This window comes from Podarcis pityusensis (genome assembly GCF_964106645.2).
Source record: "Podarcis pityusensis genome assembly, chromosome: 10".
Classification (NCBI taxonomy): Eukaryota; Metazoa; Chordata; class Lepidosauria; order Squamata; family Lacertidae; genus Podarcis; species Podarcis pityusensis.
Window position 1 is genome coordinate 35,541,164 of NC_138035.1, and position 21,976 is coordinate 35,563,139.

Below are 21,976 nucleotides of genomic sequence, written 5' to 3' on the forward strand. Positions count from 1 at the left end.
TAGTTGTTTGTGTTTGTTGAGAAGCATAAAAGACTGATCAAAATATTCAGATGACTTGACTGAAAACTGCCTTATGTTTCTCACACATATTTTTAAAATAAAAAAGCAGATGTGGAATGTATTCCCTAAATATGCACATAGAAATGATAGGATAACAAACTGGGCTGTAACATGCTGCTCATAACTATATGTAAGAGTTTAAGCAAATGTGCATCTTCTTAATTTTAATAAGAACAAAATAGTGAAAGTGTTCCCCTTGTAGTTTTGTTCTCCTTTTCAGCCACCCATTTAAACTTGGCAATGTCAATATTCACATTGCTTAGCAGAAAACTGTTAAGAGCAAGAGAGCAGGGTGCAATCATGTCCCCAGTGCTGTTTGCTATCTATATTAAGCCATTGGGAGTGGTAATTAGGAGATTTGTGACGCTTAGAGAAAATTTGGAAAAAATGATGTATAGGTGGTACATTACACCGGCAAAATTAGAAAAAATGTACAAAACAGGAAATAAGGCTTGCTGGAAGTGTAAAATCAAAGAAGGCAATTTCTACCATATGTGGTGGACTTGCGAGGAAATGAAGAAGTTTTGGGAACTTGTTTATAATGAATTAAAAAAGATATTTAAATACACCTTTCCTAAAAAACCAGAAGCCTTCCTACTAGGAATAATTGGGGACGAAATTAAAAAAGAAGATCAGACACTATTCCAATACGCAACAGTAGCGGCTAGAATATTAATAGCACAAAATTGGAAAAACCCAAACATCCCAACTATTAGAGACTGGCAAACAAAATTATTCGAATATGTTGAATTAGCAAAAATGACGCAAAAAATCAGAAACCAAAAAGACACAAAGCTTATTAGTGATTGGAATAAATTCATAGTATACATTGAAAGAAATTATAGAAACTTAAGGACCACGGCAGGTTTGACATAAATCTTACAATGCGCAAACAATTAACAATGAAGCTGCAGAAAAAAGAAAGAAATTTTATTAAGAAGCCTGAAATTGGGAGGGAAGGTCAATAGGTATGTAGAGGAAAGATTTAAAGAAAGAGACAAAGAATTGTAATGAAAATTTATTTTATTTTTATGTTGGGTACGGATGTTTTTTTGATATTGCTGACTTGTTTTCTTTTGGTTATTTAAATGAAAATTAATAAAAAGATTTTATTTTTTTTAAAAAAGGAGATTTGGAACATGGTGCTACAAGTATGCTATTGATACCCAGTTCTATTTCTCTGTTACATCTGAGTGTTGTGGATGAAGGTTATGTGGGAAGGTGGTTCAAGAACTGGGTAATTTGGTTGTTCTAGATGGGATTACAGTCCCCCAATGGAGCAGATACATATCTGTGATGCTTTTTGGTTCTCATTTGTTCCTGGAGGCTACAGTAGGTAAGAGTGTCTTTTACCATCTTCTGCTGATATGCCAACTATGACCATTTCTGGACAAGGCTTCTCCCTTCTCCCTTCTCCCTTCTCCTCCTTCTCCTCCTCCTCCTCCTCCTCCTCCTCCTCCTTCCCCTTGCTTATGCGTGATTCTACATTCTTTATTGCATATAGTATACTTGCAAAGGAGTTGGGAGTGGTGTTTAATTTATAGGAAGAGCAGAGAATGTCAAAACTGGCAAGGGTAGCGATGGCACAAGGTCAGCAGGACTTCTGCAAGTACCTTATCCAAGCCAGAACCAAGTCTCCGCAGCAATGTATTAATCCAAGTTTTCAGCCAGTAGAGAAAACAGCAAGTCATTCACATCAACAGGCTTCATCAGACATCCGTTGTTGCAATAGGACAGATTGAGCAGTAAAACAATAAAACAATAAACTAAAAGCAAAGAGAAGCGATGAGGTAATAAAGCAGCTGGTAAGACGTTAGAACTGTGAGTTTAAAACCAAGAAGTGGCTAAAAACTACTTAAAAGCTTAACTGAAAGCAGGAGAGTCTTACTAGGCTGCTGTCTCCGTTGCCATCTTGGCTCCTCAAATTCATTCATTTTATTCATTCAAGTACCTTATCCACATTCTCAGGTCTCAAAAGCTGGAACCGATCCCACAAAACCAGACTAGATGGTGCAGTTTAATTTGCTGCCTCAGTGTGTCCTCAAATAGTTGTCCACTAGCATTATTTGGAGGGTTTAATCTCCTCAGTGAATGAAGTTGCAGCAGCTATCAGAAGCCTGCTGTGACAGGTTTGCTAGGCATTTTGATAATAAAATTGCTTGCCTCTGCAGTGACTTGGATGCCATTGACAGTCAGATACCAAATGTAACACTCTCTGCAATGAGGTTTGCTCAAAACGTCGAGAGGTACAGCTGAGAGGTACAAAATTATGTACCTCTTTATTCTGAAAGCAATAAAAGGCATGTGCTATGTCATTGTCCTCCCCAAAATGTGACAAACTGAAAAAGAGATTTGAAACGACAAGCATATCAGCACATATTACTTTACAAGCTGCATGACCCTCTCAGACTGGGAAGACCAACTGTTTATATTGCCTGGTTGTCACACTAGAATTGTATATTTTTGTTCCTAAATTCCCCACTTCCCTGCCAGATACAGATAGCTGCTAGAACTGAATGGGAAACAAATAAATGAATATAAGATCCCTAGTGATTTCTAGGCCACCTGCCAGAACACCAGCAGCCACATAAAAAGATTTTGAAGGCTAGACTTCCAGACACATTGTACTGGGCCTGTGGATCTGTTTCCACATTGAGTCAATCTTATCAGAAGAACACTGCTCCGAAATTTGGCAAGAAGGCAAGCCAGACCTTGAAGTCATCCTTTATGCCCTTGGTAACCCTAAAATGGTGGTGAGAAAATGTACAAATGATTCCTTCCAGGCCTTCATCTTCTTCTTTTGAAAATCTGGTTGTCTGAACTTGCACATGTATCTTGAAATGTGCTCTTTTTAAACTAAGTTTCATTTAGTATATATCTGGTTGTTTCAGCGACTTTAAAAATATGTTTCCAGAGGATTTAAAAGAACAATTGTCAAATGATAGAAACCTTGTACAGATTGTAGCCCAGCAGCCCCTCTTCTGTGGCATACGTAGCAATCCTGTGGATGTTTGTTCAATTAAACTTATTCCAGGGCAGTCTCTTCTGCCTTGTTCTTTGATGTCCTGGGGCTTGTAGCATTGCAGGCTCAAGGAACATTTTGCTGTATTGAACAAAATGAGGTAACAATTATGAAGAAGTTTAGAAATTATATGACTTATAATGTTGTTGTTGTTTTATTTTTACCCTGTCCATCTGACTGGGCTTCCCCAACCACTCTGGTGGCTTCCAACAAAAAATAAAAACACAGTAAGACACCAAACATAAAAAACTTCCCTAAACAGGGCTGCCTTCAGATGTCTTCTATAAGTCAGGTAGTTATTTATTTCCTTGACATCTGGTGGGAGGGCGTTCCACAGGGTGGATGCCACCACCAAGTAGGCCCTCTGCCTAGTTCCTTGTAACCTCACTTCTTGCAGTGAGGGAACTGTCAGAAGGCCCTCGGAGCTGGATCTCAGTGTCTGGGCTGAATGATGGGGGTGGAGATGCTCCTTCAGGTAATTTTTCACACAACCCTTTTATTATTACAAAGCAATATAAGTTTATTGTTCTAGCCAAACCTACAGCAACAGTACCAATAGAATAATAAAGATCACAAATCCATAATATGAACCAACATCCACAATGTGAGAGGTTTCAGGAGATACCAACAAACTTAAATCCAGCTTGATTTCAAATTAAACCTCTGAATTACCACAACAATTTATAGCACTTTAATTCCTTTTTCCTGAAATATTTTGTTGCAGTCAGTGTATAGAGGGCTGCTCTCTGTGTTACAAAGCTATTATTGTCACTCCCAAAAAACATACCTTCCCTGAACCTGCTTTTGGAAAATTGCCTTGGTATCATAATCAGATTTATGCACATGACTTTACTTACTCCCAATTTTAATACCTAGCTATAGATAGCACTGTCAACCTGTCTGTTATCATGCAATCTTAAACTGCAAAATGTATTTATCATAAGAGCCTTCACAGGGGTATTGTGCAGACAAGTTAACTTTTCACTCTCCCTTTCCTATATGTGTATTTGATGGTGGTGGGCTTGAATTTCTATTCCATTATCTCAGAGTCGAAGTAGAGTGTCATGGTCACTTGGTGTTGCATAGGTGCTGGTATGCAGAGTTTTTCCTGTATTTTGTTCTAGAGGTTATGAGACACTACAAAATAGATAAGAGAGCTCATCTTGTCCAGTTCTGATGGAAAAAAGAGTATACAAATCTTTAAGCTACAGAAAATACTTCCTTTGGGGAAAAGAATGATTTAAGTTGTCTTAAAGCTGGAATTCTCATTATAGCATGTTTATTTAAAAAAATAAAATAAAAGGCACATTATGTTTAGTGGGCCTTACAAGCTAGTGTGTTTAGGACCGCAGCCTATGTTAACGAGCAGTGAAAATACTTTTGTCAATTTAGAAAATGTATATATATAAAGCAAGCTGTATTCTCTGAGTTTGCCACATTGCACTTCCAAATTTAGCTATTAAGTTACATTCCTTCACATTGGCTCATCTCTGCTTCCGGGTGAGTGCTTTCAGGAACCATATAGACTGAGTGCCCCAGGCCTTGGTGTAGCCTTAGTAATATGCTTGCTTATATCAACAGTCCAACAGGAATTCTTTTCAGGCATGGTTCAGTGATCCTCTGTAAAATAAAATCTGGGGGATGGCTAGCCAAAGAGTATGACTAATTCGGGCAGAGGGCAGACAGAGACAAAGGATCCCTTGCACACTTGAATATATTAGGTGTCAGCATACACATTCTGGTGATGTTTCTCATAAGAACTGAAAAGATGGGAAGATTCTTGAGTAGAAGCAGGAACTCATCCTGTTTGAGAGGTTGCTCTACGTCAGCAACCATATGAGCCCCCCATGTGCAGTTTTGTGATTAGTAATTGGCAAATCTCTTTCCGTTTCTTATTTTTCCAGTCTTTCAGTTCTCCACATTTCCTCATCAGTTTATGAATTTTTAAAAAATTCATCTCTCCTAATATACACATTTGTGTGCAATTTTGCCTTATATACATGTTTGCAACACAATTTCCCCCTAATATAATGCATATTTGTATGTTATTTTCACCAATATATGCATTTTTATGCACACTTCACCTGAATGTAAGTATTTTTGTTCACTGGAGAACCACATTGCAAAATTCAGAATGGTTTGTATTTTGAAGGATGGCAATGTTTCAATTTGCATATTGTTTCTGTTTGTTTGTTTGTTTGTTTGTTTGTTTGTTTGCATTTGACCATTCAAGCTGTAATACCATTTTACTTCACAGTGCCATTTTGGTAGCATTAGACAACTTTATTCTGAACCCAGAATAGGACTAGTTGTTTTTGCTAATTTCCCTTAGTAACTGAAATGTAGTGCCTCTTACCCATAGCGTGCTCTGACTCTGGGCAAATTTGTTTAAAGTATTATTGCTTTCCCAAAGCTTTGAGGTGTATTGTTTTTAAATAAGTTACTTCTAAACTTAGAGTTCCCTCCCAGTTTTGAAGGAGTTCTTCCTACTGTGCCTCGAATAGTGGGCTTGATCAGCAGCAATTAGCATGTGATCTTGCCTCTGCCTTGAAAAGCTTCAACCACTGATTTCTGTAGTAGGACGATTGCTATTTATCTGGAGTGGACGGCTGAGCAGTGAAGTGGTTGGGTTTGCAAATTAGAGCAAATTATTCAGAAAAGGGAAAACTGAAGCACACTGTAAAGAGCTCCAAAAGGATCTGTCAGAACAAGTGAATGGGCAACAAAATGGCAAATGAGTGTAAAGTGAAGTGATGCATATTTATTTTAAAAATTCTGCTTTGTATATATGTTGGGGTAATGTGTGTTGAGTGTCTAAAGTGCATAACAGCAGACATGTACTGCACAAAGGAGTCTGCAACACGTTTACTGGGAAATGTACACAATCCTGTTGAGATTTGCATATTCTTTAAGGCATGTTGGAACATATGTATATTGAGTAAGAAATGTACACAATTTCTTGTTCATGGACAGACCCTATGCACAGTCTCCATGGAGTATGATGAATGTACAGAGTGGTAGTTTTTTAAAAACACATTAGTTGCTCAATCACATCCCTAACATATACACTGGATCTGAATTCATGACAGCTACCCAAAGTAGCTCAATGAAAATGTCAACCCAATATGTGGCAGCTGTGAAAAATGCAAAGTCCATGCTAGAGATTTTTTTTTTGGGTGGGGATGATGTTTGTATTGTAAAACACTTATATAAATCCATAATCTTGGAATACAATGTACAGTCCCAGGCATCTCAAAATGAAAATAGAATTAGAAAAGCTATGAAAAGAACAACCACAATGATTGGGGTGTGGAGCACACTCCCTATGAAGAAAGTCTAAAGGTTTTTTGGGATAGGCTATTTAAAAAATTGATTATTAATACTGTATGGTAATGATTGACACTTATGAATGGTGTGGAGAGAGACTTTCCCTCTCTCCCTCCAACTAGAATGTGCACACCACAGTACTAGAACCCAATAAAACTGATCATCAATAGGTTCAGAACAGAAAAAGGGACACATTTTTCATACAATTCATAGTTATTTTAATACTTAGCATTTTTATGATTGTTGAGATCATTTCCCATACATAATCTTTGCAACACTTCTGTAAGGCAAGTCAGTATCACTGTGCTCATATTGCAGATGGGGACTCAGAGGATGTTGTTTGGTTAAGGCCATCTAGTGATTTAAACATCTAGTGACCGGATTATACTAGGTCCATCCTAGTGGGGGACCCAGATTCTTACCCACTGCCCTAGAGCACTATTAATGGTAACACTTTCAATATTCAGGACACACTGTACAGCTTTTTGCTATTGTTTCAACTGTTCAGTGCTAAGTAACTGATACAGTCATGCACAGCTTTATTCTGCATGTAAACTTGGACAGCTCTGACATTTCAGATTAGTTTGTAGAGATTGAAGGCTGAATCATCTCTAATTGACTAAAATTAGACTCTAATGAAAGTTAGGATTTGATTTTAGGTATATTACTCAATCATAAGACAACAGCTAACAGATTTCTTAAAAATGTGCTGTATCCACCCTGTTCTATCATTGTTGCCCAGAAGTCCTGTTTATATCAGCTGAGGAAATAACCTTTACAAACTGTCAATAATATTGGAAAAATATCACTTTCTACTTGGATGTAGGAATAACGAAACATGCTAAAAGATTTTAACATAGTTTTTTCCCCCTCCTCTCCCTCTGTTGTCTTCCATATGGTCAAAATCTACACTGCAAATTTAGCTTCTCGGGGGTAGGAACTTTTTGCATATGGAACTACATAAAGCATTGTGCACACTACTGTAAAAATAATATAGTATGATCTTTAATGTAATGTAGTATAACAATAATAATGTTCATGATAATGTTTGGACAGCTAGCTGGTTTTTCTATCCTTGTTATAAAAATTAATCATGAATTCCTTTTTGAGGGAAAATATTATTTTAACAATTGCTAGAAATTATTTCCAAAAGGAAAATAATATGCAGTATTTAAGTGGCAAACCTATGCACACTTATCTGAGAGTCAGAATTATCTCAATGAGACATACTTCTGGTTAGATATGCATAGGATTATATGAGATTAAGCCCTATTGAACTCAATGGGATTTACTTCTGACTTTGAATAGGCATGTATATAATTGCTTCCTTATCTGGTACTTTTAGAACTTCCAATTATTACCATCACTCACTCACTCACTCACTCACTCACTCATACACACACTCATTCACACACTTTTCTTCAGAAGGGCTATTTTTTAAAATTAAAAAGCTATATTTCTTTATTTCAGGAGTCCTTTCCAAAGAAGAGGAGTTATACACTGGAAGCAGTGCCATCTGCTGCTTCTGAGGCATTTCCTGTAGAAAATGAGAATGATCTCTGTGATTTTCTGGATACGACAGTTACAAAGAAACCCTGTTCTTTAGAAATAGCAAGAGGACATTCCTCAAAGACAGGTAAATGCAGCTAGTATTTTCTCTTATAATCAGTGCATTCTACCATTATGTGGTGCACACATTTTGATTAATAATGTGCTATGTACTTCTTTGACGGATGGATAGATACTATGTGCCCACAGTGGGAAGCAAATACAAATTCCCTTCTCTGTGCATGAGGAATCTCAGGGGATGCTGGCTTCACCTGATTGGTGGTTCCCTTTTCTCCCAGGCCAGCATTCCCTATTGAATGCCCAGAGTTAATGGAGTAAGTTTTCCACTGTTCTTGTTTCTTGATTCCGTGATTCACCTGGGATGGCCCACATTATTTGCATGTCAGCTGGAAATAATCTGTAATTTGCTAATACTACCTGTGTGAATATATGCTCTTCCCCCCACCAGCAATAGCTCAATCTTAGAGCATCTGCTTTGCATGCAGAATGCCCCTGTTCCAATCCCCAGGCAGGCTGGAAAAGACTGACTTCCTGTGAAAACTGCTGCTACTCAGTGTAGAAACTAGATGGACAATTGATCTGAGTCTGTATGAGATAGCTTCCTGTATTTTCCCCTCTCTTATCCTAATTAAGCCTCTCCTCCTGACAGAGGGGAGGAGTTGTGAGCAGGAGCTGTTTCCCGCATTGGCAGGGGGCGTTCCAGCCCCTGCCCAGCTGGCTTGGCTGTCGTGCCACACCCCCAAGTAGCCAACCAATCAGGTGGAGGCTTGGGGGTGGGGTTTAGCCGCTCAAATGCGGCCGCGGCAGCACTTCCCTTTCATTCCGCTGCTAGTTTATGTCAGATCATACATACTAATTATACTTACTTAAAGCAATCCCTTCCGTTGATTGAAATTCAGTAGTTGGTTAAGTAGTTTCCTAGCCCCAGGCCATGGTCTTCCTTGCTTGCCTTGCCAGTTTGTCCCTGCTCTAGGAGTGTTGGGGTAATGACAGATTGAACTCTAGCTTCCTGCAAGCAAAGCAGGAGCCTGGAAAATATATCCAGCCCCCTTCAGACCACTATAAATACTGCAAGCCTGGCTCTCTTTCTCACCTGGACGTAGGTAGGCTAAAGGGGAAAGTGATGGTGGCACTACCCAAGAGTAAATAACCAAAGATGCCACGGTGTCTTGGCCGGGGTGGGTGGAGGCAGTGGTATTCTCCTGGTGGTGGTGCTGTGTTTGTGGGATGAGGATGGAATGAGGCAGCAGCAGCAAGTCTGGGACTGCTCTGGGGCAATCCTTTCTCATAGGATCAGTTTGAGTACTGCCTTTTTTGTTACTGAACTTGACATACAGTGGTACCTTGAGTTACAGACACTTCAGGTTACAGACGCTTCAGGTTACAGACTCTGCTAACCCAGAAATAGTACCTCAGGTTAAGAACTTTGCTTCAGGATGAGAACAGAAATTGTGCGGCGGCGGCAGCAGCAGCGGGAGGCCCCATTAGCTAAAGTGGTGCTTCAGGTTAAGAACAGTTTCAGGTTAAGAACGGACCTCCAGAACAAATTAAGTTCTTAACCCGAGGTACCACTGTATCGGTATTTAATGTGGTACTATATTTCAAAATGGTGGCTATCATTGCATTTACTGAGTTTCTTTCCAAGTTACCATGCCCGTTATATTACTGGAATTGCAAAATGTAATCTAGCCACAAATAGATGGAGTGACTGTCTTCTGCTTCATAAGCCTTTTAATGGATTTAGATATGTATTACCTTATCACTGGATGCAGGCTTTATTTACCTGTGCTTCTGTTACTGGAGGTCTAAACACAAATTCCTCTTATTTCACAGAGATTAGTGTCATGGGGGTTGGGGTGCTTGACTTCCCTTGCATGCGCACGTGTGTTTTGGTCACAATTTAGGTAGAAGGTGGTTGCATAGAGCAGTTACTTAGAAACTGAATTTTTATTTTCACTTTTTTACTGTGTATTGAGGAGGCTTAAAGTAAGCCTTGCTTTTTAAAAAAACAAACAACTCCTATTTTTCAGCAATTTGTCTTCTATCCGATCCTTAAATTAATAATTCAGTTGCCTTTCCTTCATGACAGATGTTGCCCTACTTACATTATTTTCCAGTTCCACAGCAGCACCTGAATAACCTCTTCTAGACACTTCTATTAGGCCTATTAATTTGCATGTTTTCACTTTGTGAGAAATTAATTCTGATATATATATATATATATATATATATATATATATATATATATAAAACATAATGTATTCTTGCTTTGTGAGGTTGAGAAATCAATCATCCTTTGAAAAGTAACAGGATTTAATAAATCTGAGGTACCTTAGACGCAAAGTAATTGTATCACTAAAGTGATAACTATTTGGCAGCTGTAAAGAAGTAAAGCTTTAATCATTTTGGGTGATGATAGGGAATAATTAGCTGGTGGATTTAGTGACTGAAAAGCAACCAAATGTTTTGAAAACATACTTGTATTATTCAGATATGTGTGTGTTTGTTTTTATAAACAAAATACAAGCCATAAAATGTTGCTTGATTTGCAGAAAAATTAGCTTGTGCATTAGTGCACACACACACACACACACACACACACATTCCTCATCTAAGAAAAGCTATTTTCAATTTGTTCACACTTCAGTCTTTATTCCTGCCCACCAAAAGCACATACCTTTATTCTTTATATTACACAGAACAAAAGTTTGTAAAGAAATGACCTCCTCTGCATTGACATTCTTCACTTGCCATGCATTTCTGGATTTTATAAATCCTTGCTGTGGGAAAGGACCAAAGAATTTGGCAGTGACCACTGCAGACAAACTGGATGGCCTTCCATAGAGGTTCACCAAGACATGCAGCAGACACAGCAGCAAACTATACCATGGTCTGGTGCGCTAAGCAGTAAACCCTGCACCAATCCAGAGTGGAGTCCCTAAGACAGTTGGATGGCACCTTGCACGCCTCCTTCCAGCAGCTTCTGCAGCTAAGATGGTGCCAAATGTATTGCTCTACTTTTCTTTGGACCATGTCAATGAGGCCAAGAGACGGGTATTGTTGTCTGGGCAGCTTGGGACCTCAATGCAGCTTGCGCCCTGGGGAGGTCACTTCAGTGCTGCTAATGCAGCAGTTAGATTTCACCCCCAGAGGCATACTCATTGTCTCTCAAGACAGACAGATGCCAACAGATGAGCCATGTGCTCATGTGCTTCCTTAACACATTATGATTCAATGAGTTGCTTTCGCTTTGGCACAAACAAACAAACTGAATTGCAAACCAGCTTCAAACCATGGTTTGCAATCTTGTTAGCTTGTTGTTACTGCTGAATTTGCAAGCTGAGCTTTGAGTCAAAGAGAAAGAATTAATTGAATCAGACTGAAAGAATAAAGGAAGAGCAGAAGGAGCTCATGAGTACAAGTAATTGTACCAATGCTCCAGGAAGGAAAAACTCACTTGGATCTTATGTGTGATCTTTCCTCTAATGCGCAAAGTAGGTCTTGTTTTATGGCTGCAATAATTGAACACACTCTGTAATGGGGCCTACCAGATTGCCTTCCTGTATATTTTAGAAGCCATTAGGGAAGTTCTTTCTTCAGGCATTTTATTCCTTGGGTGCTTTATTAAATGTTTGTATGTGTTCTCTGCTGTTGTTCTTTAACCAGATTTTAATATTGACGTTGTAGTGTCTGTTAAACAGACATGTCTCCCCTTGCGTCTCTGAGTATGGTCCTCTCCTTATTTAAGTAGGAAAGTGAGAACCTTACTCTTTTCTGCAAGGCAAGTCCCATCTGCTATGCAGAGTTGTTGATCATACACCCACCAAGACCCACACAACCACTACTACTGTATTTTCCCAAGACAAAGTTTTTTGCTAAAAAATAAAAAGGCAAAAGTTGGGGGTTGTCTTATACATGGATAGTGAATGCAGGGGGGTGGGGTTGGCTACAGCAAGCAGGTGTGCGATTTGAGGTTGGAGTGAGGTTTGCGGGTGATCAGCAGTGGGCGGGTGATTGGTGGTTGCAGTGAGGCGGGTGGGCAGGTGTTTGAGCGATTGGTGGCAGCGACCTCCCCAAAAGCTTCTAAAACTCAGGGCGATCTGCCCCCCCCCAATATATGTGTTGATGTTTTCCTGACTCCTACTGCTCCCTGGTATTAGGACAGACCTGTTGCAAGGTTTCCTTACACAGTGCCCTTCCCAAACTCACAGAATACTTCGTTGTGTCAGAAGTGCATCTGCACCTTCCCAAGCCCATTGAATGCTACATATATTGTAGTCCTATTATTAATTGTATTTTAATCATTGTTGGGTGGTGTTTAACATCAACCATTCTTGGAGTAGACCTATTGAAAACAATGGTCCATTGGTTTCAGTTGGTCTCTATTCTGAGTATGATTAACAACATCACCCATAGTTTCTAAATGTATTCTACTTTGTGTTCCAAAGACTGTCTAGAATTTGAAATGAATATAGTGTAGCATTGTTTGGAGTGCTCCACTGGGTATTTACAAATTACTCAGGAAATGAATTATTCCCCCTCATTAGTACATAATGAGAATTGTTATTCCAGACAGTTGGCTGACATTACTAAGCAATTCCAGGATCTGTTTTTGCAGGTGAAAGATGAGGGGAAAGATGAGGTTGGTATTCCTCATGCTTATACTTTTTTGTATGAGAAGAAAAACAAACTAAGCAGACTCCCTCCTGCCGCTAGAATGCATTTTACTTGTAATTAATTCTAAGCACCACCCCCAAATAACTTGCAGAGACAATATCAGGTTTGTTATAGCTATTCAGTTATGTATTTACATTCCTGTTCAGAACAACAGTAGGGATTCCATTTTGTACAGCACAACAAATAATTCAAAACAATAAATGCAATCTGTTTTCTATTTTCTGTTACCCTTTGGTTCCATCTTTGGATCTTCCATCTGCTCTTTCAGTTCTTTCTAGTAATATTTTTGCTGTCAGATCCAGAAATATCCATGTTTGCTACTCTGAATTGTGGCCATTGTAATTTTCTCCCCTTCAGCATATGAACTATGCAAAATTCTGCTTTACATTAAAGCTGCCAGCTTATTTCCCTTCCTCCCCCCTACTTATTTTATTTTTTTTACTTACAGACTAAAGCAGCACCGTAGTAGGAAGGCAGCTCCTTGCTGCAACCTGCCCCCAGCACTTCTAGTCCTTGGCAACAGTCTGCAGTGTACAATTTTAAAATGCACAGTCTATGTGCAAAACACCTTCCACCAACTCATCCTCTCTCTAGTATATAAGCAGCATGTGAAGGGAATCAAACATGTTTACAAAATGAACATAAATTATTTCATAGGGACAGGTTGATCAGGAGAGGAATGGATCTGCTCTTCAATAACAGGAAGATAAACTCTCTGTCTCTGTTTTTCTTTGGGAGAGGGGAGCGAGAGATGTGGTTGGTTCACTAGCCACTTCTGTGAAATGGATGGTGGAGGACCATTTTCACATTGGGGTTGGACTCTCTCAAGTTTCACATTGGAATTGGTCAGTTGACATTGCTCCCAGATTGACTGTGGTTTGGTTCAATATTAGTTTCGGAAATACCCACACAAATGGTTCAACAATTTGAAGACAGCTCATCAGCAGTGTACTGTATTGTCTGACAAGGAAGATAGAGAGAAGGAAATAGAAGAAAATGGCACCATAAAGAGAATTCAGTTTATGAAAGCTTAATATATTTTGAGTCCAACAACTCTTCCTCATGAGCACCTGAAATTGTTTTTTCAAGGGAACTGCTTGAGGTAATCAGGCACTTTTGAAATACGTTCCCCTTCTCTATTGTTTCTTGCCAGGTTATTGAAAACCCTCCCACCTCTAGATTTTGCAGTTCCACGAAAACAGAAGCTTTATTGAGCTCCTGGTATGCCATTATATAAGGCTGGTGGGCTGTTTGACTTGTGGAGTCACAGGTTATGTGGTGTAATTTCTGATAGTTCTATCAGTCCCAAATCATCAGGTACTGCCAACTACTGTTTTTAGACAGTGTGGTGTTTAGTGGGTTTTCTTAATCCTCAGTTTTCACAATGACTGGTTTCTGTGACTGTAACCTGCTATATTGAAAAGATGGCAACCTTCTACCAACACTTTTGATTCTTTGATTGATGCCACAAAGGAAAAGTGTCAACAAAGAAGCTTGCATCTGCCTTAGTCCTCCCCACCCCTTTTCCCTACCATGCTGCATATCATCCAAACCAATATTCATGGTAAAGTTGTCTGCTCACTAACCACAAGCTGTAGCCAGTGTGGGACTACTTCATCACAAGTCCCCATTCAGATGGCATGCTAAGCCAAGCATTGGCTTGGCTTAGCACAGTGCAGCAGTACATTCAGAAATACATACATAACTTTATTTGCAGGCAACCTTTCCAGAGTTCAAACCATGCTCAAGCCAGCTTACAATGTGAAAAATGCATAACTGCAGCATAACAAAAGTAGTCATAAACAATAAATATAACATAAGATATCTAAAATAAAGATACAAAAAGACTACCAGCAACAACAGCAACAACAACAAAACAGTCCCAACACCACCCGAGCTCAAGCAGTAAAAAGTACCAGGGAGGGAAAGTGGTTTTGTGCTCCTCTTTAGGACCATCCATGCTCACATGGATGGCTTAGCATGTTGTAGAAACCAAGTCAGTTATCTGGCAACGCTAATAATAATTCTGGGAGTCTATATGTTTACGCAGTTTCAATAAGCCCAAGTTTGGCTTAGCATGTGTGTGAATCAGCTTAATGTGTGGTTTACTTTTGGCACAACACTTTCACTTAGAAAGCTGTTTGCATATCCCTAATTGCATTGGCAGTCATTTTTTTTTAGTGCATGGCTTTGATCAAATTTAAACACCTATAATTATGCAGCATTTTTCCCTTTGATTTCTTCAAACCAATGTTCTGCTCTTTGGTTGAAATGTTGAAGTTTTTTATTCTTTTGAATTACTTACAAAATTATAGAACATGTCAAGAAATGAAACCCTATCATGCTTGTAAAACATATTTTACTAATTTAATATTAGGGTCAACCTAGTCAAATCATTTGTGATAAAAAAACAAACCAAGTGAGGTATATATGAAAATTACTCCAATTTGATATAAAATATGGAATTGTATTGAGGATGAATGTGTATTCTACAGAAGTACAACTGTACAAGAAGCTGATCTGAAACCTTTAATGAACCTTAAAACTAATTTCTAGGAAGTCTCATAGCCCACCAATACCTTACTCATGCACTTTCCCCTTCAGTTAAAAACAGACATGAATGATTTTATTGGCATCTGTCTGTTTTGAGAGACAATGGAGTGTGCCCCCAGGGATGAAGTCAAACCACTGGAGAGTCACATCACCTGCTGTGGCTGCAGAGACGGGTAACTCATAACTGCTGCCTTCCACGTTGTTTTTGTTGCATTAGCAGCAGCAAAGTGACCTCTCCAGGGTACATGCCTGGGCTGTGTGCATGGAAGTTCTATGTTGCCCAGACTGCAGAACCCCCCAGTCTTTTGACCTCATTGTTGTGGTCTAAAGGAAATACATTTGGCTGTAGCTTGACTACACGCATTGCCCTCTATCACCTCTATCACCTCTTTTATTTATAATGATACTAGAAATTATAGCAAATAAGATAAGAACATACATGGAATTAAAATTGGAAAAAAAGAATACAAACTGAAAGCATACACTGATGATCTGATGGTATCATTAGAAGATCCACAAAAAAGTGTCCATAAGGTAATAGAATTGTTAGAAGAATTTGGAAAGTTATCGGGTTTTAAGTTAAACAAATCAAAAACTAAAATGATGACGAAGAACATGGAAGAAGTTATGAAAAACCAGCTGGAGGCTAAAATTGGAATTAAAGCGGTAAAAAAAGTAAAATACCTGGGAATTTGGCTAACTATGAAGAACATAAATTTAATGACGGACAATTATGAGACTACACGCATTGCCAGAAGGAGGCATACAAGATGCCATCCAACAGTCTTAGGGACTCCAGGAATGGGTGTCTTTGTCCAGGAATCCAGGCGGGGACCGATGGGCCACAGCATCCTTCCCAGTGGTGGCCCTACTGCGGTCATATCACCAGTCAGGGTCAACACCCACCCTACTTATCGACCAGCATTCTAGATACATACCCAATGAGTTGGCCCAAACCTACCTAAATCTGTAATAAATAAAAGTTATTTATGGTTGGCCCCTCACTGGGCCATGGACACAATGTGCCTGGATATGCAATGAAATATAATTGAGAAAACGTTTTTTATAGTTGCATTCATCAGAAGAAACAGATGTTAGCCAAATATTTCCTATTGTATTGACCCAAACTTTTAGTGCCACTCAAATCTTTTAGGTCTGACCACTGAATAAGTGTTCCTTTTAAGCTTAACATTGCCTTTCTGGATGTAAATAGAGCAATTTGGACGAAATAAATAAGAGATGTGCTAGCTATCTTATATAGTTACTGAGTATCTCTAGTCCATGCCATCTGTGTTTAGCTAGAGCGCTTCCTGCACAAATGTTTAATGTGCAGTATATTTTGAATATTTTGTAAGTAAAATTATGATTGCACACAATAGGAACAAACTGAATACATTTTTATTGTTTGTGGAATCAATATTTCTAGAATCGGTATTGTAAATTGCACACTTGCTGAATTAAGTATAGGAACCAAAGTAACAGACTTTTGACTGTGATCTGGAGATTGGTTTGCATAAATTCTGCTCCCACCTAATAATGCTGTCAGTGATGATAGTACAGACCACCTACTGGAACTCAAAAGCTGTGTTTGAAATCAGCCTTTCCAAACCAACTGGGGCGTCATGAATATATCCCTAGTGCCGAAATATATCAAATATAAATGAATATATCCCTAGTCACTATTTCGCAGCATTCTTTTGTATGCTTGAATAATGCCTTGAGGGATAATCTTCACACATAAGCTTGTTTCTGCAAGAGTTAGATTTGAATACTTGGCAACACCTTTGAACAGTTCCATACTGCTCTTCAAAACCAGAAGTGAGCATATTCTAGTGAAAACAAACAATAATAATTTAGATGACAATAACTGTAACATATTCACATCCCCCCTTCAAATGCAATTTCCTGTTTCTAAATGTATTTTCCATAGAACATTGTATTCACTGTAATGCTATTTTTATTCACAGAGAATGCACCTCAAGTAGCAATTATTGCACCAGGTACTAGTAACCATAGAAACAGTTCAACAGGCCCAACACCTGACTGCTCTCCTCCATCGCCAGATACTGCACTGAAAAATATAGTGAAAGTTATACGACCTCAGGTGGGTGGTCGGAAATAAAAATGTTCTTTGATTTTGTTAAAGATTTCAATGTTTTATCTTACATTCCTCTAATAATCTGCAGTGATATGAACTATTTAAAAGTGTTGAAATGAAATCCCTCCACTGATAATGCTAAAATATTTTTATGAGCTTGATTTTAATTAGACCTGACCAGAAAGAGCATACCCAGATTTCTATTTGTGTTTTTTTTCAGCTATTATGCTTGATTTATGACATTTTATTGAAATCTTGTATTGCATTGTTACACTAGTGTACTACACCTTCTCTTGCTTCTCAGCACCTGTTTTTTCCTCTAGGCTAGTTTTCTTCCTTTTGGACTTCACTGACCTCAGCCACATATGCCTTCACTGATGTTCATTCTGATTCAGTGTGGCAGCCCATGCAATTTTTTGTTGAAGAGGTCACAGTGATGCATGAGGATATTGGGAATGCCAGTCATAGCCAAACAGCAGTAGGGGCACTGAGGGTAAAAAAGAAAAAGAAAAAGAAAAATGATGTTAAGATGAATGAGCAGCTAGCAAAACAAAAAGACACCAAATAGTATTGAAATGTCCAAGTTTTGGTGAGGTGACTTTTCTTGTGTGTAATTAGTTCAGGTCATTTAAACATGACAATTTTGATGTAAATATAAAATTGGAGACTATGTGGTATAAACATAATTTTAATTGACTCTCAGTTTCTATTTACCTCTTTTTAAAATTTAATGTGCTTCATGAAATTTATTTTATTTCATCTAAAAGACTTTCCAAGCGTCATAGCTGTTTTTACTTCATGCTGTCCACACATGCCTCTTTTCAACTCTATAACTCCTTTTGGCTAGCACAGGGTTCTTCATTTCCTCTTTCTCCAGACACCGCTGTATTAGCCATTTATCACTTTCTGTCAAAGCTATTTTTTTCTGTTTGATGGCTTGCACACAAGAAAGCAGAGAGAAATTGGAATTATTGTTAGAACAAGCTGTTATGTGATAGTTAATTGGAAACAGCCTTTAAATGCTATTTTCATCATGAAATTGTCAACAGATGGACTCAGAACATTGAATAGCTGTGCTCTTGGATTAGTTCATTACTAATTCAATGTCGGGACTTAATTAAAGTCAGTGACTTGGTTCCCACTGAATGCAGTAGCATTGCATTCTTTGAGTGCAGAACACTCTATTCAATATTTTTGAATGAGTGAGTGAGTGAATGAATGAATGAAGTGGAGGCCATGCTTATCAACTTTGTAGATCAGGTAGGATTTAGAGTGGTAAAACATTTCATGCCTTTCAAAGCTTCCATACTGGTGATGTGTTGAATTAAGTACCTCGGAGACTGTATCCTCCATAGGTATCCTCCCATATTCTCAGACTATCAGGAGTGCATTCCTCCATGTCCCATACACAGAGGAAAAGTAATGGTATCCAGAAGCCTGACTTCTCCACGATGGCATCCACTCTGTGGAATGCTCTGCTGGTAACATCCCTCTTGCATCCTATTTACTGCTGTCATTCTGACATCTGGAATATTTTGACACTGGTTAGTGTCCTGGGAGTTGGTTGCTGCTGCTTGGGTTTTCAGCAGTTGTTAATGCAGTTGTGTGTGATGTTGACTGTGATGGTGTCATATATTAATTTTATTATGATTTTAGAAGTACAGTTAAAATTATGGCTGTATATACATTTAAAATGCAGCACCTGCATTTTAAATAAACATACATATTGTTGGTACTATTCGTATTCAAAATGGCTTAGATACTGATATTCTGGAGCATGAAAGAGTGTTGCAAAAAGGGATGAAATTATAGCCTTGTGCCAGAAACGGGAAGATTTGTTGCTAGACAGTGGCACTGCTAGAAAGAGCTAGAAATGATTGAGGATTTTAAAAACTGAAAATTGTTGTGAGTCTCCTGTTTGAGTGCTGTGAATGAGTCTGGGGAATGAGTCTGAGTCTTACTTATGGGTACCAATTGGCATATGGGTAGTCATTGTGGGAAGAGCCTACTGAATCAGATGGGCCTTTGATCTGATCCAGTATGGCTCTTATGTTCTTATTTTCTTTCAAGGTGTGGACATAAATGTATTTAACTGACCATCTCAGTGGTACAGAAGAGAATATAACACAACAATGAACCCTCTGATTAAAAATAGGGGCCTTTTTTGTCTGTCCCTGTTATCTCCCTTCATTACTATCATGCCTGTAGTGTACATTCAGGCAAAAGTAGAATCCTTTTTATATATTCTGTAATTGCCATCCACACACTTTTTGCTCAGTAATAAAAAGCAACCCATGATCTGCAAGCCTTAGGCAAAACGTCTGGAGAGGTACACTAAAGCACAGACTATATCAGGAAAGGCCAAGTGATGTGAACCTAAGGCACTTCAAACCGAACTAACTCATTTTGGATTTCGAATGCGTCAAAAGCTTTGGATCAAGTTACAGTGGATTTAAGACAAAGTTTAATTTTGGTCTGAAGCATATTATCGAGATTGTATCACAGAATATACTCACAATGTTTATTTTAATTTCTGTTCTATGCCTCATCTATCTAGATATTAATTTAATTTTGCCATTGAATCAACATTGAAATGCTGTCTCTCCAAACCCTCTTTGAAACCTACTGAAATGTCAATATTTTATTGGCATATAAGGTTTTCTATTGACCATACAATATGTTACCTCATACTGATATGTTTTTTGGTACTGTATTATAGCAGCTGGGGTGGAGCGGCAGTAGATGATTGCTGTCACATGCACAATGGTACCCGCAGCATTGTGTGGAGTGAACCATAGAAATAAACACAGGATATTTGTATTGGGTTGAAATAGGTCAGAATTTATTATTGATTACAGATGTAAGTATGTTTTGGCTACGGCAATCAACCCACTTGATGGTTGCGAAATGAGATGGGGTCAACCCGGAGCTGGGTAGTTGCCTTTGACATGTACCAGGTGCTACGATCCTGCTTGGGCCACCATTGGGAGAGGTGTCATGGCCTATTGACTAGCCCATGTGGGTTCGTGGACAGAGACACCTTTCCTTGAGCCCTTTAACCAGCTAAGGATCCATCCCAATGCCTTATCCACCCAAGTTGTGACTGTTGCTATGAGGTAGGCAAAAACCTGCAGACCAGCCAATTCGTCTGCAGGGGGAGGAATCCTCCCTGTCCCCAAATAGTGATCAAATAGCCATAGCAAGGTCTTCACGCTGGCCCACCTACTCAACTTTTGGCAGGCCACTTACAGCCTGGATGGGCAGGTGGTGAATCCCATGATGATCTCTCAAGAGGGTGAACTACACAATATTGCCCTCTTAAGTACAGTGGGCACGGACTGGGATCAGCCCCTTCCCCTGCAATCTGACTTTCCTGATCAATCAGGCCTTCACTGTTGGGCTGGCACAGTTGGCAGGGGAGGCGCCAGGTGTCTCCCCCCACAATGGCCACATGGGAATAAGATGGCCTCCTGGATCGGGCTGTGGCCCTGCCAAGTGACAAACGAGAATGCAATAATTGTAGGAATTATGTATGGAAGATCAATTTACAGGTGGAAAATGCAATGGAAATGTTGAGCATCTGTTTTAACAAACCATTTTTTTTAAAAGGTGATGAACCTTAGAGGCAGAAAATAAATTAAAATATTTACATTTCAATTCAATTTTTTTCCAGCCAAAGCAACGTACATCAATAGTATCAGCTTTTGAATTTCACCGATTAAATCACAGCCATGATTATTTTGAAATCAACTCTTCCCTTGGATATGCAAGCTTTACTTCCAGTCCTCCAATCAGTCCAGCTAATTATTCCACTGGATCCGTTGAAGGAAGCATTGAAGATAATGACATTCCAGGTAAAATAAAAATAAGTTGCATATTATCTATACATTTTGATGTTGCAGTAAGCAACTGGCATTGTATCCTAGGCCACCTCTGCTCCCTCAGGGGGACATGGCTGCTTTCTCGGTGGCTTTCTTTCTGAATTCCATAATACTTTTTATTCATTTACATTCCATTCCCTTCAGTTTTTCTAAAAGATTGTTTGAAGAATACCCTAAAGTGAAATACAGTCATGGGGTGCTTGCATTTAGGCTTACTTACACCCATGCATAAATGTGCGGTAGAAGCTAAGGTGTGGGATTAATATTTATCTTTTGCTCAGAGCAAACCTGGTATTTTTATCATGTCAGGTCACATCCTTGCTCTGAATAAATGGTATGATGTTTATATTTATTCAGTATTGCACACTCTGTAAAGTGTTTTTCCAACTCATGAATCAAACCACTTTAGAATTGGCTACCCAGGAAATCTAGCTTAATGAAATGAATAGAAGAGTTTTCCGTGCTTTGAAACAGAGTGCTCTGATAGCTGTTCTTGCCCTCGAAAGAAATAATAAAAAATATGAAGAAAAAAGTAGAAGGTGAGAAATTCATCATGCTACAAAAACGAGTCTGTGAAAAACAGTGTAATACAAATTGGCCCATCTAATCCAAACAACATTTTCAATTGCGTATATAGTTTGCAAAAAAAAGTCATATATTGCTAAATACCAATTTATCATATGCTTATGATAATGCAGCATTGCTTGTTGTGTTCTGTGGAAAGTATGAAAGTAGGAAATCAGTGCTTGAACTCATACTCTACTTGTATAAGTCTCAGGTTCAGTATTT

General features: G+C 38.7%; 1 protein-coding gene across 6 annotated transcripts in view; it reads left to right on the top strand.

The window, feature by feature from the left end:
- ANKS1B (ankyrin repeat and sterile alpha motif domain containing 1B) overlaps window positions 1–21,976 on the top strand; it is a 353,409-nt gene that overhangs the window by 85,547 nt on the left and 245,886 nt on the right. For all 6 annotated transcript variants that reach the window (XM_081022470.1, XM_081022465.1, XM_081022475.1 and 3 more), the window contains 3 exons: window positions 7,880–8,045; window positions 17,176–17,312; window positions 20,980–21,160. In XM_081022470.1, the coding sequence (XP_080878596.1) occupies window positions 7,880–8,045; window positions 17,176–17,312; window positions 20,980–21,160 (484 nt within the window). The remainder of the gene's footprint in view (window positions 1–7,879; window positions 8,046–17,175; window positions 17,313–20,979; window positions 21,161–21,976) is intronic.